The 16,316-nt window shown below is 44.2% G+C and overlaps 1 protein-coding gene and 1 pseudogene across 1 annotated transcript; one reads left to right on the forward strand and one right to left on the reverse strand.

Annotated features, from left to right (window-relative positions):
- The first annotated feature begins 3,165 nt into the window (after positions 1-3,165).
- Positions 3,166-7,029, forward strand: LOC124699218 (annotated as a pseudogene).
- A 692-nt stretch (positions 7,030-7,721) lies between these two features.
- Positions 7,722-12,773, reverse strand: LOC124699325 (70 kDa peptidyl-prolyl isomerase). The gene is made up of 13 exons (XM_047231674.1): positions 12,473-12,773; positions 11,038-11,124; positions 10,108-10,368; positions 9,951-10,025; positions 9,779-9,859; positions 9,506-9,700; positions 9,294-9,383; positions 9,004-9,179; positions 8,789-8,911; positions 8,528-8,674; positions 8,320-8,447; positions 8,100-8,217; positions 7,722-8,004 (listed from the first exon to the last, which is right to left on the reverse strand). The coding sequence occupies exons 1-13, from the start codon at positions 12,666-12,668 to the stop codon at positions 7,996-7,998; spliced, it is 1,686 nt and encodes a 561-aa protein (XP_047087630.1). The 5' UTR covers positions 12,669-12,773; the 3' UTR covers positions 7,722-7,995.
- Positions 12,774-16,316: the final 3,543 nt, after the last annotated feature.

Genomic DNA, 16,316 nt, shown 5'->3' on the forward strand with positions numbered 1-16,316 from the left:
TCTTTTGGCAATTTGATAACCACAAAAGGAAGTATAGGCTAACTAAGTGGAGTATTATTTGCCGCCCAAAAGATCAAGGGGGTCTTGGGGTTGAGGTACTTGAGTTAAAGAATAAGTGCTTGCTTAGTAAATGGTTGTTCAAATTGTTAAATGAGGAAGGGGTTTGGCAAGAACTCATTCAAAATAAATACCTACATTCTAAAACGTTGTCCCAGGTTAAAGCCAAACCTAATGACTCACCTTTTTGGAAGGGGTTATTGAAAGTGAAAGATGACTTCTTTTCAAAAGGTTCGTTTGAATTAGGTAATGGGTTGGATACTCGGTTTTGGGAGGATTGTTGGTTAGGGGACAGACCACTTGCTGAACAATATCCCTCTCTATATCGCATTGTGCAACATAAAGATGTGCTAGTTGCTAATGTGCTGCAAGGTTCTCACCTGAATATAGCATTTAGGAGAAATCTTGATGAGTATAAATGGACAAGATGGATGCATTTAGTGGGTCGATTAATTGAAGTAAATTTAACGGGCACTAAAGATAATTTTGTTTGGAACTTAACAGCATCAAAGGAGTTTACTCGTTAAGTCCATGTATCTTGATTATATGAATGGCCACACGAGGTACCTTCGCAAATATATTTGGAAAATTAAAGTGCCACTGAAAATTAGGATTTTTATGTGGTTTCTTCATAGAAAAGTCATTCTAACAAAGGATAACCTCGCTAGAAGGAATTGGCGGGGCCCTAAGACGTGTTGTTTTTGTGATCAAGATGAAACAATTCAGCATCTTTTCTTCCAATGTCCTTTTGCAAAAGTTATTTGGCGTATTGTGCATATGGCCTTTGGTGTTTCGGCCCCTAAAAATATCACCAATCTTTTTGGGAATTGGTTGCAAGGTGTTGACAAGAGAGTGAAGAGTCAGCTGAGAGTTGGCATATCTGCTCTTTTATGGGCCATGTGGCATGTGAGAAATGATCTTACTTTTAACAAAACAAAGAATGCTTCATTTTTGCAGGTTATTCCTCTTGCTACCCACTGGACCCGTTCGTGGTTATGTCTCCAGTCGGTGGCGCAGCGCCAGGACATGGATTTTGGGTGCAACCGTTTGGAGACGGTCGCTCGGGATTTATTCAGCCGGTGCGGCTGGCAGCTTGATCGCCGACTCACTTGCTGATATCTCCAATAAGCTTAGCCATGGCATCTCTCTTTAGGTGGCTGATCCACATTGAGACTTTGTGTGATCCATGATTTGTAATAAGCACTCTTGGTTGTAGGGTCCGTGGCTACATTTTTCAATAATGAAATAAAGGCCGTATGCATCACTTTGATGCAGAGGCTGGGACTTGTTCCCCCTTTCGAAAAAAAAACATTATCCGTGATACAAAATTTCATACCAGGTTCTAAACTATGGCACATTTTAATAAATGAAATTCGATGTCGACACATATTTAAACATTGCAATCTTGACACGGACAGTTCTTCATACATAAGACGCTTCATACTAGGACACATCTACACTTCGGCATTTCGACACCCGACAAGTCTTCAACCTAGAAACCTAGTCCCAAAAGTCGTCGTCCTCTGAAATCCTCCCTGGCCTCGCGGATAATCGACTCCCAAAAGTCGGTGTCCATCTATGTGTCCGGCGAGAGCCCGTGAACGACGGTCAAAGGATCGGCAGAAACAAGGCGGGTATCCAAGGACCGACACCAGTAGAAGTAGAAACTCCGCCGGCTGTACCAGCTTTCTTCGTGTCCAAGTCGGCATAGAAGTCCACCTCCGCCTGCACTAGCTCCGGGTGAGCTGCGCGGAACCTAGCCACCCGTCGGCCTGGCGGATAGACATCCACATGTACTCATGGCGGACAAACGGCGGCGCGAGGAACTCCGTTTCCTTGGGGCTCTGCATGTCGAGGAAGTTGACCAAGCCAGGCGGCCCGTCGAGCCGCCACACCATTGCGTCGTAGGCAAGCGGGGCGGAAGACAAAGTGGAGGTTGGAAGCCGTGCATAACCGTTTTAACCCGATCATGCGATGTATATTCGCATCTCCTGTTACAAATTATACATCGCGATGTAGTTCTTTATAGCCTATTTTGCATACACATGACCGCCCGCTTTTCATCCAAGATAACGGGATATGATATACATATGCATCACCTCTTCAAGATGTTGTGAATCCGTTTGTTAGAAAAGAAATTTTTATCTGTACTCTGGTCTTTCCGTCACACGGAAAAGAAACCTCATTCACTTGCACGAAACCTGCACATTCTTCGCGATGCATGGAAAACCTGCGTTGCGATACTGCACGATAGTTCAGACGCATGGGCGATGGCAGAATTTCTTTCCCTGAAATTGACAAGAAACAAAGCGGGTGAGAAAGATAGGCGACCCCTGGCGCAGGTTTCGTGACCTGCTCGGAGCAAAGAATCCTTCCTTTGCCGTTGCCGGCCACGTGGGCCCCTCCCGCGCCCGTGAGGAATCTCGGCCGCTTTTTTACCGCTTACCATCACCCGCATCCCCGCCGTCCGTTCCCGATCCAATCCCCTCCCAACGGTCCAGATCTCTCGCGCGGAAAGCACGGGCAAGGCCGCAACCGCACGGAAACGACCGGAAAGTCCCGGCGGACGGCGGGGGCCCCTGCACCGCGGCTCACCGTTAATTTATCACTGACGCGTGGGCCCAGGCGGTGGGCCCGGGCAGCGTGGGTTGCCCCTACCCGCAGCACAAGACCCCAACGCGACCAGTCACGCGGCACTCGAGACTGCTGGTTACTACTCCTACTCCCCCTCCGCCGCCATTGCCGAGCGCAGCGCACCACCGGACCGAGACCGCTCCTCGCCTCGCCGCCATGGAGACCGCGGCCCAGAAGAGCGCCGTCTCCGGTGAGCCCCCTCCGCGCCCGCATTGCGGCGGCTCTTGCTCTTCTTTTTGGTTGCTTTGGTGTGATTTGGTTTAACGGCGTGACTGGCGGTTCCGGCGTGCAGGGGGAGGGGACGGCCACCTATGCCACCTCTGCGGGTACAAGTACGCCAGCGCGCACCCCAGCGCCAAGCACCGCCGCGCGCACAAGAAGAACTGCGGTAACGGCGGCGGCGGCGGCGCCAAGTCGCCGCCCGCCGCCGCCGCAGCCACCACGGCCGGCACGGAGGAGGCGGGGGACGAGCCCCAGGGCAAGAAGCTGCTGCTAGGTACAGCGCGGTTCCCGTGCCGCCGCTCTATCTCACTTCGTAACTTCTGTTCTTTGGCCTGATGCGTTTGCTTGTCCCTGACCTAGATGAAGCCGAACCCGAGGCAGGAGAGGGAAATGCGGCGGCTGCTTCGGATTCCGGCGCCGCCTTGCCCGGATCTGCGCTGGATGCCGGGAACCCGGTCGTGGACGGCGACAACAACGGAGGTCTGTTCCAATTATTCCTCCCCAAACATCCCCGCTCATTTTTTTACTTTGTGTCACAAAAAAACTGCGAACCATAATTATCTGGTGAGAATTCGCTGCTGCGACTTCTTTTTCCCACCCTACTCAATTAGCATGTGCAGAGGAGAGCTTCCATAATTCAGCGACGAAATCGTACTGACACTCCAGGCTGGAGCACAGCGGTTTCCTGTCTTCCCGAGTAGCGTTGCAATAATGCGGCAGATTGCGTACTTGTCAGCTTCGGATTAGGATAACATTCCTCGGGATAATGATGGTTTGGAACTCCCAAACCTGTGTGTACATCATACATACACGCCAAAGTTTGGTGGAGAATTATGCGGTCTACTAGATTAGTTGCGCCGGCAGCTTCACGCTTGGTACTAGTACTAGGCATCTTGTGCAATTGTCTCCTTCCTGAGCTGGCAGCAGCGTAACGTCGCTGCCACAAAGTCTAGGTCCGTTTAAATATTCACTGCTGGTACAATATGTGTACCCTTTCTTCAATGCTCATCTCACCACTGTTAATTTTTTTTGTCATGCAATACAACTATGTTACTACTGTGTTTGATTTACCCTGTGGATTTCTTTCCTTGGCAGTGCACTCTTCTCCTGATAGCAATGTAGTTCCAGTCATCGTCGATGATGTCACTTCTGAAGTGGCTCCCAATGCTAATGGAACTGAGATTCAGACTGAAGTGGCTCCCAAGGATAATGGAACTGAGATTCAGACTGAAGTTGCAATTCCGCTATCTAAAAATGCACATCATGTTGAAGATCTGCAATCGTCTGAATCACATGTTGGTGGTGATCAGAGTCAGGATGCTTCCGCTGCTTCCCAGAGTCAGTCGGAGCCTGAAGATGGTGCAAGATTCAGTCCAGACCCCTCTGCTGATGAAATAAGCAAGTCAGATGGTCAGTCCCTGGCATTGGATGCCGCCACTGGTGAAATTGTTGAGGGGCAGAGCGCTACTTCAGTTGAGGAAGACATGAGTGTCAGTAACTTAGGTGTGGTTACGGTAGAACAAATCCCCGGTGAAGAAACTCAGTCCAAGGAGGAAACTGGCTCAGTTGAGCAAGCACTCGGGAGTGAGGAGCCTTCTACTGATAAGCATGTCCAAACAGATGATACCAGCAATGTTGATTTATCTGGACTTGTTTCTGGTGGTTGTCATTTGGAGGCAGTTGATGCTGTCGAAATGCAGCAGCAAACTGATCCTACCTCTGTGGTAGCGGAACAGCTAACCAACTCAAAGCAGGCTGACCTTGAAGAAGGACAAAGTTATCCTAATGCAGGTGAGACTTTGAATCTTTGTGTATATGTTCTTCTATTCTGCATCTCAGTATCTCACACTCGGTTGCGAAATTTATGTTGAGAAGCGGTAAAGTCTAGTTTTTGGTTTTTTTTGCTAGTTGAGCTATAATGCTTCATCTTTGTGCATTATATGCTCATAGGGAGCAACATATGGCAGAATGGTAGTCCTAAATATGCTGACATTTGTTAGGGTTGTGGTTGTTTCATTAAAATCACAAAGATAATTTCATCTCTGCTTTATATTTAATTATGCAGCTTCATTGGAAGGCCCTAGTGTCCAATCACGCAGCCCTATCTGTTACAGAAGTTATGTGATGCCATTTGGGTTAAATTACAACACAATCATGTTATCCTACAAGTAAAATATGTGTTTGTAACTTGACAAGTTAATCTAGCAAAGAGATACCATACAGCCGTGAAAACATGTTAATAAATATCTACCACTTAGTTTCTGTAGGTGATGTATAAGAAGGGGTCCTCCTTTCATTTTTTAGTGATAGGAAAAATTACTTTGTCTTGTGACCTTTTGTTTATGAACTGACATTCAACGTGCATTCTGCAGATGAGGTCGTCCAAGCTGCATGGAGTGCAACAGTACCTGCTGATAATACTGGTGATCTTACAAAGAAAGATCTCTCTGAAGTGACAATGGAAGATGGCATACAGAGTGATTCGAGTCATCCAAGTACCATTTTCATGGCATCTCAGACTGACCTAGTAGAGCCTAGCTCAGACCCTACTTCTCATGATACCAATATGATAAGTAGCAAGGAGGATCTTGACGAGAACATACTGAATGAGAATATTAGTGCAGACCTTACTTCTCGTGATACAACGGAGGCGCAAAGCGTGGACGCTGAGGAAACTACTTCTCATGATACTAAAGCAGTGGGCAGTATAGAAAATATTGAAGAGATTAAGCAGATCGAGCAAATTACTGCAGAAGCTAGCCCTACAGAGTCCAGCGTATTACACTGTACAAGTAGTGTTGAAGAAAGGGAACTGATTGAAGAGGTAATAGCAGATCCTGCTTCTTACAAGGTTGATGTGATAAGCAGCAGAGACATAGTTGTGGAAAAGGAAGAGAGCGATGAAAATGTGGGAACTGCTCAGGAGATAAATGTGGTGGATGTCCCAGCCAATGTTGAATTAGAGAAGCACGATGAAGAAACTACCAGAGACCCTGCTGCCTGTGAGACTGATATAATGAACACCACCGATAATGTTGAAGAAAAGAAGCAAATTGAAGAAACTACCACAGATCCTGCTCCTCATGCTATCAGTGTGATACACAGCCCTAGCAATGATGACAAGGACATGAGTGAGGTCCCCAGTTCTAACGCTGTGGTGGACGGCACAGATAATGTTGAAGAGAAAGATGAGGACCCAGCCTCTTATAACATGGATACAGTAGGCGCTGTTGATGTAGTTGAAGTAAAGAAGCGGGAAGAAGAGGTAACTGCAGAACTTAATTGTCCTGAGATTGACGGGGTACACACTGTTGACAATGTCAAGGAGAAGGAGAGTGAAGAGCCTGCCGTGTCTTGCAAGACCGATGCCAGCAGCAATGCAGATTCTATCCTTGCGGTGGACCCTAGTTCCCATGAGAATAACACATCACAGGGCACTGATGATACAGAAAAGGTCGCTTCAGATCATGCTGGTGATAACATACCGGTGGCACAAAGCACAGTTGATGTTGCAGAAAAGAAGCATAAGGATGAGACCACCACTGCAGAGATCAAAACCACAGATAGCGCAAATGGTGACCACAATGAAGAGATCACAGACAAAGAAATGACAATAGATTCAGACAAGAGCCATGTCTCCTTGAAGTCCCTTCTCTCCGAGAAAGGCATGGAAACTACTAAGGAAAAGAAGGCCACCAGCACCAAGGACCGAGTGCTGTCATTCAGGCGCCGATCATCGAAGGATAACCCTTCTCCCGGGAAGCCAGGTTCTGTGGAGCAGGACTGGAACTCTCCTGCGAGGTTGCTGCCGGTGGAGAAGTCGCCGAAGGGGAAGAAACAGCCGTGGATGCCGTTTATTTGCTGCCACTCCATGAACAACTGACCAGGCCCAGGGTCTTTCAGTATCTGGGCATGCCAGGCAAACCTCTGTTTGGCTCACATTAGTTTTCATTGTTGGTGTGGTAGGCTTGTTCAGGTTTGTAAATGGTCATTCCGGTTCGTTTTGTGTGTGCCCGCACTGTTATTAATGTTTGAAATGTGCTCCTGTTTAAAACCAGTGCGATTTTGAATCAAACTCCTACTAAATCATTGAAAAGTCATCACAATTTGTTTGGACTTGCCTGGTTATCTAATTTGGGTAGTCACGTGCTACCTATGTTTGGAATATAATACGTTTTGGAAGTTTGAATTAAACTGTCAAATGTCTTATTTTTAGGAATGGAGGAAGTACCTGGTAATATCTGTGGGGATGCGTTTTAGCTTCTCGAAACGTGTATGCTCCCAGGATGAGCAGTAAAACGGTGCCTAAATTAGCTATTTTCAGAGCTTATGTAGTCGAGGAAACTTAAGATTTGTCCGTGAAAAATGTACACACCGAATAGACATGTTTAAATCAATTTCAAATTAATTTACACAGCAGCGAGACCAGTCCCTACCTCTTTTCAATCAATCTTTCATACCGTATGCCTTTTCTACGCCTAAAACAAGTTCATGTCTCTCCTCTCTGAAGTCGGACCTTATTGAAAAGTAGTACGCTTTCTTTCGTGGTGTTCAGGATCCTAAGATATGGATTTATCTAACATGGAACATATAGAAACAGAAATCCGTATCCAGCCAAAACTTCGTTACGGAGTAGTTAATTTGGAACAAAGGTAGTATTTTATAGATTTTAAAGCAACATTATGTCACTGTTATAGTTGCCTATATATTTATCGGATATTTGAAGTTAAGCAAGCGAAGTGTAGAACTGAGTAATCTTGCTGCTCGCACGCACGGTGACAAATAGCACGCAAGCTGTCGACGGAGGGTAATCACAAATTCACAACACAGATTCATATTAAACTGAAGGGCAGCTATTGTCCAGAAAGAACACACTATCATGTGTAAGGTCCAAATATGCAAATTCTTAACAACCATTAATCGCCTTACAGCCTCAAAACTGAAATTTCTCGTTAGTTTTTAGCCAGCCACTCCTAGCACATGTGTGCACCATGGATTTAGACCAGCCCACAGAACGAGAAGGCAAGCCGGGTCCTTCCTCAAGTTGAGAGACTCCTACCCTTCCTTCAGTACCGCTCCAGTTCAAGCTTTCTGCGATTTGAGGAGATAATCGAATTACATCCATTGCATCAAAGCAAAATTAGAAAGCTGCAGCTTATAACAGTGAAAGATAAAGAGATGCTTACGCTTTCTTCCCCTGAAGGCTTGGTCATCTTAGAGAACATATTGCTGTAGAATTTGGCATCCTTCTTGTTGATCTCCTTGATCTTTTCCTTCAGAGTCTTGTATGTCAGTTTCACATCCCTGTAAGTAAGAAAGAAGACATCATCAAAATCAAACTGAAGCCAGTGTAACATTGTTGCTATCCAAGTTAAGGTTACTCAGTAAACCCCTTGTGACACTTGCCTGTTGTCGGGATCAATGTCAAGCGCCTTCTTAATGTCAACCTCTGCTAACTCTAGGTCAGCAAGTTGAGTGTAAGCTTGGGACCTTCTGTACAGAGCCTTGACATTTTGGCTATCCAGTTCCAGAACCTGTCAACAAACACACTTAAGTTACCTTGGTTTATGACAATATACTGGACATATCTTCGCAAGATCGGCGATCTAGGTACCTTAGTGCAAAGCTTCTCTGCTTGCTTATAGTCTTTCAGCTTCAGCTTGCAGGCAGCATTGTTTAAGTTGCAGGTGATCTTCAGTTGCTTGGATAGCTTCTTCTCATCTTCACTGAACGAAGTGTCATACTCAATGAACTTTGCAGCCTATAATTATTCAGATTTGAGATCAGCCAAACAAGCAACATAGAGAAGAAAGACAACCTAAGTAGAAGCATAAGACTCTAGTATTTTACAGCTGTGAAATAGAAGATGTCAGACCTTCTCATAACGCTTAGAAGCTCTCGCATATTTGCTCAATTTGAACAAGGCATTGCCCTCTTCTTTCTTAACTCCAGCAGCCTCAATCTTCTCTGCGTTGTTCAAGTCCCATGACTCCTTATCCTACATATTAAGAAGATGCTCATAATTTTGACTGCACACAGAATGTTAAAGCAGAAGAGTGCACAACATGCATATCTCAAAGAGAAACATACCTTCACAAATGATACAAGCTCCACTTCATAAATCAAAGTGCTGTTTGCTGGAATCACAGCAAGATCCTGCTTCGACTCTGTTGAACCATAAGCATATTCAGGAGGAATAGTGACAAGAGCAATCTCGCCCTTCTTCATGTTTAGCACAGCACGATCAAGCCCCTCAATAACCGCCTCTGAAAAAAAAGTAAACCAAAAGGAACATGTTACTCTTGCAGTATCACAGTAAAGTTCAATCATTAATTAGCGTGACAAAAATAAGCATAGATAAAAGCAAAGAGACAAGGCACCTTCATCAGTCTTAAATTCAAGCGGCTCCTGTTCATCATGCCCCTTCTTCAAGAATACTGTGCCATCTTGAAGTTTTCCGGTTATTTTGACTGTCAACAGCAACATATAATTTAGTTATAACTCATTACAAGACAATTTATTGATACTCAAACTGAAATGACTCATAGAGGTGCAGGCATCTTAAAACAACAATCATCAAGGTTAAGCATACCTGTAACTAATGAACCCTCATTGGGACGTTCGTATCCCTCACCCTCCTTGAGAACTTTTTTAAGGATCTTCTTATCATCACCTATTTCTGTGACAGTCTTCCATGAAACCAACTCAAGGTCAACAAGAAGGCTAGCATTTGGTGGTACAGCGCCTTCCTCACCAGCTGCTGGTCTACCCATCTCACCAAATCCATCTGCCATTGCAAAGTTAAAAAAAAAATGCCAGGAAAGGGAAAACCCTGCAAAGGAAGGTTTAACATCAGATGGCTTACATTGTGGCTTGACCGTAAGGAGCACCTTCTCTGTTTTTTTCATGGTTTTGACAGCCTTGCCCAGTGCAGGACAGAAGTATCCTGAAACCAGATTTATATTTGTTAGGAAGCAGGGACAGCACAAAGTGCTTCCAGACGGATGTGTAGAGAAGAGTGGGAGAGAGATCATCACCATCTTTAACAGTAAACTCAACCCCCTCAGACTTGGATACAACAGTGCCATCCTCGAGCCGAGCCTCGTATTTCACTAGCAATGCAGAACATGTTAGTTACAAAAATAAAAGAGCAAATGCATGTGATAAGAAGCAGTTTCAATTAGCAAAGATTACCTAATACTTCATCAGGATCCTTAGGGTTCTCCCATTTTTCTCCTTCCTTCAATATTTTCTTGAATATGCCACCATCTTTGCAAATGTCCCTGACACTGGTCCAAGAAAGCAGCTCAACATCGAACTGCAGCGTGGCATTGGCCGGAATAGTTGGAGGTGAACCAGCTTCACCATAAGCCAATTCAGCAGGGATGGTGAAAAGAGCATTTTCCCCTTTCTTCATGGTCTTGATACCCAGATCCCATCCCTTTATTACTTCACCTGTACATAAGTTGACAACAAAGTAACAACTGAGTACTGAGTATACATTGAATGCACAAACCACCTAGCCCATATATAGAAACAAACTTGCCATTCTCGTCAACAAGTTAAATAACGACATGACTAAATAAACTCAAAATGAAACTACATTACCCCCTACTGGCATAGATATTATTTCCTGAATTAGCATTTAATCAATCACCAACAACTTGTGTCAAGCAGACAAGCACTACAGTCCACTATCTATTCCTGAATGGTGATGAGACTGGCACATTATGGGGGAGCAGTACACATGAGAGCCCACTAGTGCTATGAAGGCCCCAGACAAACTTGTCAAATGAAGGATCATCACTTGATAATCTCCCAGTTGAAACAACTATCAGAAATCCCAGAACCCACTGTTATGTAATGGAGCAGCTAAATGTTGGATGCTTTCTCATAACTATTTTGATTTGAGAATAACACAGAGCAAAAAGATTGGCAAACTGAATGTACTAGGAAACGGTACGAACATGATTATATGATGATGCAAAACATGTAAATTCATTAAAACTATGACTAAAACAAAAGTAAGCATGTGCAGAACACTGGTCAGAATAACATCATATGGGGAATCTTATCCAACTATGAGAATACATATCATAAACATGAAAGGAGAAAGAAATGCACCTTGTCCCAACTTGAACTTGAAGGTGGTATCACGGTCACGGCTGGAGTCAAACTTTTTACCATCAAGGAGGGTGCCCGTGTAATGCACTGAAATACCAACACAGAGGTACATCAGCCAAGCTTCACTCATCCAATTTCTTACCGAGAAGGACGAAGCATTATGTACATAATCTGTTCTAGCATTGTACATTAAATTCCTATCAAGCACCCAATAAGTCATACAGCGGTAGCTGCAACGTCATGTGAAAAAAGGTACTAGATCTCCCATTTAGAAAAGAAAAAAACTCCCTTAATCTCTTCATTCAAGCACTATCCACCTACAAAAAGGACAGGCATAACTTCTCTTTCCACAGCAGACCATAATAACAACACAATAGAGCTACCAAGAGCGATCCATGCTTGAACACATCAAGTACCAAACTAGCGGAATGCGGCAGAAATGATTCAAACTTCACAGCTGAGAGATGACAGCGTGAGACAAATCATGCAATTTTCTCCTGGTTTCACCACTAATTTCCGCACCGCACAACAAACCATCTTATCTTACTCCCGAAGTAGGTGAGTGACTTCAAACACATGAAAACTTAAACTAGCCTAACATCGCCAGAAATAATTCAAAATTCACAGACAACGGCATCAGCATGAGATAGTTTATCCACGAATTATCCTAATTCGACCACTAGCTCCGCATCTCACAGCAAAACATCTCAATCCCAGAGTACCGCAGGCACTGGATCAAACAGTAGCATAGCGCATCCAAATTCTTACCCAAAAGGATGAAGCATTATAGATACATAATCTGTTCTAGCATTGAACATTAAATTCCTATAAAAAACCCGATAAGTCATACAGCGGTAGCCACAACGTTATGTCACAAAAGTACTAGATCTCCCATTTAGAAAAGAAAAAAACTCCCTTAATCTCTTCATTCAAGCACTATCCGCCTACCAAAAGTACAGGCATAAGTTCTCTTCCCACAGCAGACCATAATAGCAACACAATAGAGCTACCAACAGCGAACTATGCTCGAACACATCAAGTACCAAACAAGCAGAATGCGGCAGAAATGATTCGAACTTCACAGCTGAGATGACAGCGTGAGACAAATCATGCAATTTTCTCCTATTTTCACCACTAATTCCCGCATCCCACAACAAACCATCTTACTCCCGAAGTAGGTGAGTGACTTGAACACATGAGGACTTACTAAACTAGCCTAACATCGCCAGAATTTATTCAAAATTCACAGACAACGGCATCAGCACGAGATAGTTTATCCACGAATTTATCCTAATTCGACCACTAGCTCCGCATCTCGCAGCAAAACGTCTCAATCCCAGAGCACCACGAGCACTGGATCAAGCAGGAGCACGGCGCATCTGCGATTTGAGGGGGATAACTAAGGCAGTGGCAAAATAGTGGGGCGGGGATATACCTTCGACCTCGTCGCCGACCTCGGGGGTGTCCCACCCTTCGCCCTCCTTGAGCAGCTTCTTCTTAAGCCCCTGCTTCCCGATCTCCTTCTCCTCGCCCACCTTCATCACCGGCCCCTCGGCGCCGCCGAAGTCGCCCATCCCGTCTTCCCCCATCATCATGTCGTCGCCGGCGGGCATGTCGAAGTCGTCGTCCATGGCGGGTGGTGGGGTGAGATCTGCGGGCTGGGTTTCACTAGGGTTTGGACTTTGGAAGGTTCGGGAGAGAGAGAGAGAGAGAGCACGAGGGCGAGATGATGCGGGGAGAGGAGAGGGGATGAGGGTTTAAAGAAGAGAACCGAGTTGGGCTTCTAGAGTGTTCCGAGGGTAATTGGAAATGGGAAGTGGACGGCTGAGATGCATCCGGGGTAGCACCGTGATCTTCAATGCGAACTGCGATGCACGTGATTTAGTACGTACAGTACTTTTTTTAGGGGAGTTTATTATTAAATCTACTCTAACATGGTTACAGGATAGCATCAAGATTTAAATCATTATTATTTTATATTACGTATTGAGTCATGCGCTCAAAATTTCACCTCACAATTTAATATGTGAAAATTTAGTCCCCACTATTTTTGTTCAAACATCAGCACAAAAAAAACTTACTATCACAAAAATATCCATAGGAACACAAAATTGTAGATGTCTACTAGATAAAAGCATAAACATAAGCGGGAATCGGTATTCTGGTTTCAAAACTTATCACAGAGAATGTGAGCATGGAATAAGTATAAATCCTATCTACTGGCTTCTCTGTTGTGGAATCACGAAATCATCAAGATCTTCCATCTTTTTCCACGCAACTTTATCTATTGCTCAGGTTGTGAACCTACCAATATGTAGCATCAACATTGTTGTCTCCACGCCACCGGACATAGCAATGGAATCCACATAGGTATAGCTAGTCGTCAACCATGTCTTGTACATTTGATATAAAATAGTAGCTTGTATTAAATTAAAATTATAATTAAATGTTGTTGTGTATAAAGCTAATCAGAACGACCCTTAACATGGTGTTCTTCCATACTTGGTTCTCCTCAAGCTCCTCCAATTATCCTACATGGCAACACAAAGATTTATGCATGGTTGCAATGTCGTGTCTTAATATGCCCACCATCTCAATCTGAAAGAGGGATAACCTAGCGGAGGAAGAGGATGAGGAGGGAGAGATAACCTAGATTTCATAATTTTGGGGGAGTTTTTATATTATCACATGGTTATATGCTTTTATACAAAAATAAATTATTACATGTGGAGTCATACATTTACATTTTCACCTATCCACTAAGTGGTAGTCACCATTTCTATAGAACAAAGTTTCTCCCCGGGAAAAAGTATTTACCATACAGATATATTCATAGAAACTTGAAATTATCCCCATCTACCTAATAAAAGCATTAGTATGCATCTATACAAGGATCGAAAATATATTTTTTTGTTGGCAAAACTTTTTAAACCTATCGTGATAGTAGCATTGAATAGCTATAAATGCTAGAGGCCAGTTTCTACGATCTCATATCGTGGTTCATCAATATATGACAAAAGAAAGCAACTAAGGACGAGACATAATGCCATTTTTCCTCGCCACTCCTGTTGTCCCTCGACCTCAAACCAACCAATATGTTGGGCCATTATTTTCTACTCCATCCTACAGTACATAGCAGTGACATACACATACATATATAAGTCATCAATTATGTCTTTTACGGTTTAAAAAACAATTCATATTAGAGATTGTCTTAGGTTGAGTCAACACAAACATTTGCATTAAACACACTTGTGTACAAAGCTAGTGAGATCGACTATTTACATCATGTTTTCCCTACAGTCAATTCGATGCACGCTCCTCCTCCAAATATCCTACATGGCAACACAATGACTCATGTGATGGTGCAACTTTTACATGACATAAATGTAGGATAACGTTGCATAGAAAACAAAAATTTTCCTACCGCGAACACGCAATCCAAGCCAAGATGCAATCTAGAAGACGGTAGCAACGAGGGGGTATCGAGTCTCACCCTTGAAGAGATTCCAAAACCTACAAGATGAGGCTCTTGTTGCTGCGGTAGACGTTCACTTGCCGCTTGCAAAAGCGCGTAGAAGATCTTGATCACGATCGCTTCCGCGCCACGAACGGGCAGCACCTCCGTACTCGGTCACACGTTCGGTTGTTGATGAAGACGACGTCCACCTCCCCGTTCCGGCGGGCAGCGGAAGTAGTAGCTCCTCTTGAATCCGACGGCACGACGGCGTGGTGTCGGTGGTGGTGGAGAAATCCGGCGGAGCTTCGCTTAAGCGTGCGGGATGTGGTGGAGGAGAGATACCGCTAGGGTTTGGGGAGAGAGGGGGAGGCTAGGGCGCCGGCCAAGGGCAGCCCTAGGTGGTGCGGCCAAGAGTGGGCAGCCCCCTCCCTCTCCTCCTCATTATATAGGTGGAAATCCCCAAGTGTTGGTATCCAAGTCTTCGAATAAGACCCCAACAATGAAACCTCCCATATGTAGGGAAACCTACCCAAGGTGGGAATCCCACTTGGGGTGGGATTCCCCCTTCCATGAGGGGTTGGCCGGCCACCCTAGGGGAGTCCACCTTGGACTCCTCCCCTTTAGGGTTGGCTGGCCATGCAAGGTGGAGTCCCTCCGGGACTCTACTTTCCATGGTGATTTCTTCCGGACTTTTCTAGAACCTTCTAGAACCTGCCATAAATGCACCGGATCATTTCCAAACTTGGAATATGACTTCCTATATATGAATCTTATTCTCCGGACCATTCCGAACTCCTCGTGATGTCCGGGATCTCATCCGGGACTCCGAACAAATATTCGAACTCCATTCCATATTCAAGTTCTACCATTTTAACATCCAACTTTAAGTGTGTCACCCTACGGTTCGTGAACTATGCGGACATGGTTGAGTACTCACTCCGACCAATAACCAATAGCGGGATCTGGAGATCCATAATGGCTCCCACATATTCAACGATGACTTCGGTGATCGAATGAACCATTCACATACGATACCAATTCCCTTTGTCACGCGATATTTTTACTTGTCCGAGGTTTGATCATCGGTATCACTCTATACCTTGTTCAACCTCGTCTCCCGACAAGTACTCTTTACTCGTACCGTGGTATGTGGTCTCTTATGAACTTATTCATATGCTTGCAAGACATTAGACGACATTCCACCGAGAGGGCCCGAGAGTATATCTATCCGTCATCGGGATGGACAAATCCCACTCGTTGATCCATATGCCTCAACTCATACTTTCCGGATACTTAATCTCACCTTTATAACCACCCATTTACGCGAGTGGCGTTTGATGTAATCAAAGTACCTTTCCGGTATAAGTGATTTACATGATCTCATGGTCATAAGGACTAGGTAACTATGTATCGAAAGCTTATAGCAAATAACTTAATGACGAGATCTTATGCTACGCTTAATTGGGTGTGTCCATTACATCATTCATATAATGATATAACCTTGTTATTAATAACATCCAATGTTCATGATTATGAAACTAATCATCCATTAATCAACAAGCTAGTTTAAGAGGCATACTAGGGACTTCTTGTTGTCTACATATCACACATGTACTAATGTTTCGGTTAATACAATTATAGCATGATATATAAACATTTATCATAAACATAAAGATATAAATAATAACCACTTTATTATTGCCTCTAGGGCATATCTCCTTCAATAAAATGGTCAACGTTATCATGTCGTGATTGCCATTATCTCAGACTAAGAGAGGGAAAATCTAGTCGAAAAATCAAAGAGATATGAAGAGAAAGA

The sequence above is a fragment of the Lolium rigidum genome, chromosome 1 (assembly GCF_022539505.1).
Source record: "Lolium rigidum isolate FL_2022 chromosome 1, APGP_CSIRO_Lrig_0.1, whole genome shotgun sequence".
NCBI lineage: Eukaryota > Viridiplantae > Streptophyta > Magnoliopsida > Poales > Poaceae > Lolium > Lolium rigidum.